The sequence below is a fragment of the Triticum urartu genome, chromosome 4A (assembly GCF_056163025.1).
Source record: "Triticum urartu cultivar PI428250 chromosome 4A, HENAU_Tu73, whole genome shotgun sequence".
Taxonomy (NCBI): domain Eukaryota; kingdom Viridiplantae; phylum Streptophyta; class Magnoliopsida; order Poales; family Poaceae; genus Triticum; species Triticum urartu.
In genome coordinates, this window is record NC_141876.1 from 153,187,848 (window position 1) to 153,189,052 (window position 1,205).

At 61.7% G+C, this 1,205-nt stretch overlaps 1 protein-coding gene across 1 annotated transcript; it reads left to right on the forward strand.

Moving 5' to 3' along the window:
• Window positions 1-242: 242 nt before the first annotated feature.
• LOC147975205 (uncharacterized) lies at window positions 243-1,205 on the forward strand. Its single transcript, XM_087520317.1, has one exon. The coding sequence runs from the start codon at window positions 243-245 to the stop codon at window positions 1,203-1,205; it is 963 nt and encodes a 320-aa protein (XP_087376443.1).

Sequence of the window (1,205 nt, forward strand, 5' to 3'; positions counted from 1 at the left end):
GACGGCTCCAAGATGCACCTCGTCTTGGGCGCCGGCGTCATGCTATCTTCCCCGAGGGCTACCGACTTTGATAAGCACTCTAGATCCACTTCACCACGTCCCACAACATCGCCGAATACGAAGCCCTTGTGCATGGCCTCCGACTTGCAAAGGAAGTCGGCATCCGACACATCCTGTGCTACGTTGACTCAGACCTTGTGGTGTAGTAGTGCTCCGGCGAGTGGTACGCCCACGACACCAACATGGCAAGCTACCATTTCCTCGTCCAGCAGTTGTCCGGATTCTTCAATGGCTGCGAGTTCCTCCATGTCCCACGAGCGGAAAACGAAGCCGCAGACGCATTGGCCAAGATCAGGTCATCCCGGCAGTCCGTCCCATCCAGCATGTCCCTCGAGCACCTACACAAACCATCCACCACGCCGGCCCTGGACTTTGAGTCCATCTTCGTCCCACACAACCCGATCGCGCCTCTACCAGGCCCGGGGGCTGTCGAACCCGGCTCGGGGGCTGTCGAACCTAGACTGGGGGACTCCGAACCCGGCCTAGGGACCGCCGAACCCGGCCCGAGGGCTGCTGAACCCAACCCCGGGACTGCCCAACCTGGCTCTGGGGCTGCAACACTCGACCCAGCTGTCGTCGCACCCGACCTAGCCCTGGTCATCCTCGATCCAGCCGTCCCCGACCCGGGGGCTGCCGCCACCGGCTTGGGGGCTGCTGTCACGAAACCCGCCGTGGTGGCCGTCTTTGCCGTGGTGATGGCCCCATCATCGGCCCTGCCCATCTCCGAGTTCCTGGAGAACGGGGTTCTCCCCATGGACGAGACCGAGGCTCGGCCGGTGCAACGCCGGGCGTCCTCCTACAACATCATGAACAACGAGCTCGTCAAGCGTAGTTCGATGGGCATTTTCCAGCGCTGTGTCGAACAAGACAAGGGCATTGAGTTCCTCCTTGATATACACCAGGGCGAGTGTGGGCACCACGCCGCCTCAAGATCCCTAGTGGCCAAGGCTTTTCGCCATGGTTTCTATTGGCCCACGGCCCTCCAAGACGCCGAGTCGCTTGTCCTCAAGTGTGAGGGATGCCAACGCTTCAGCAAGCGCAGCCACCAGCCGGCCTCAGCACTCCAAACCATCCCGATCACCTGGCCTTCACGGTCTGGGGACTCGACATGGTGGGACCTTTCAAGATCGCTCAAGGCGGCATGA

What these genes read in the sequence shown, in the direction of transcription:
- LOC147975205 (XM_087520317.1), top strand. Translation starts at nt 243, where the DNA reads ATGGCAAGCTACCATTTCCTCGTCCAGCAGTTGTCCGGATTCTTCAAT.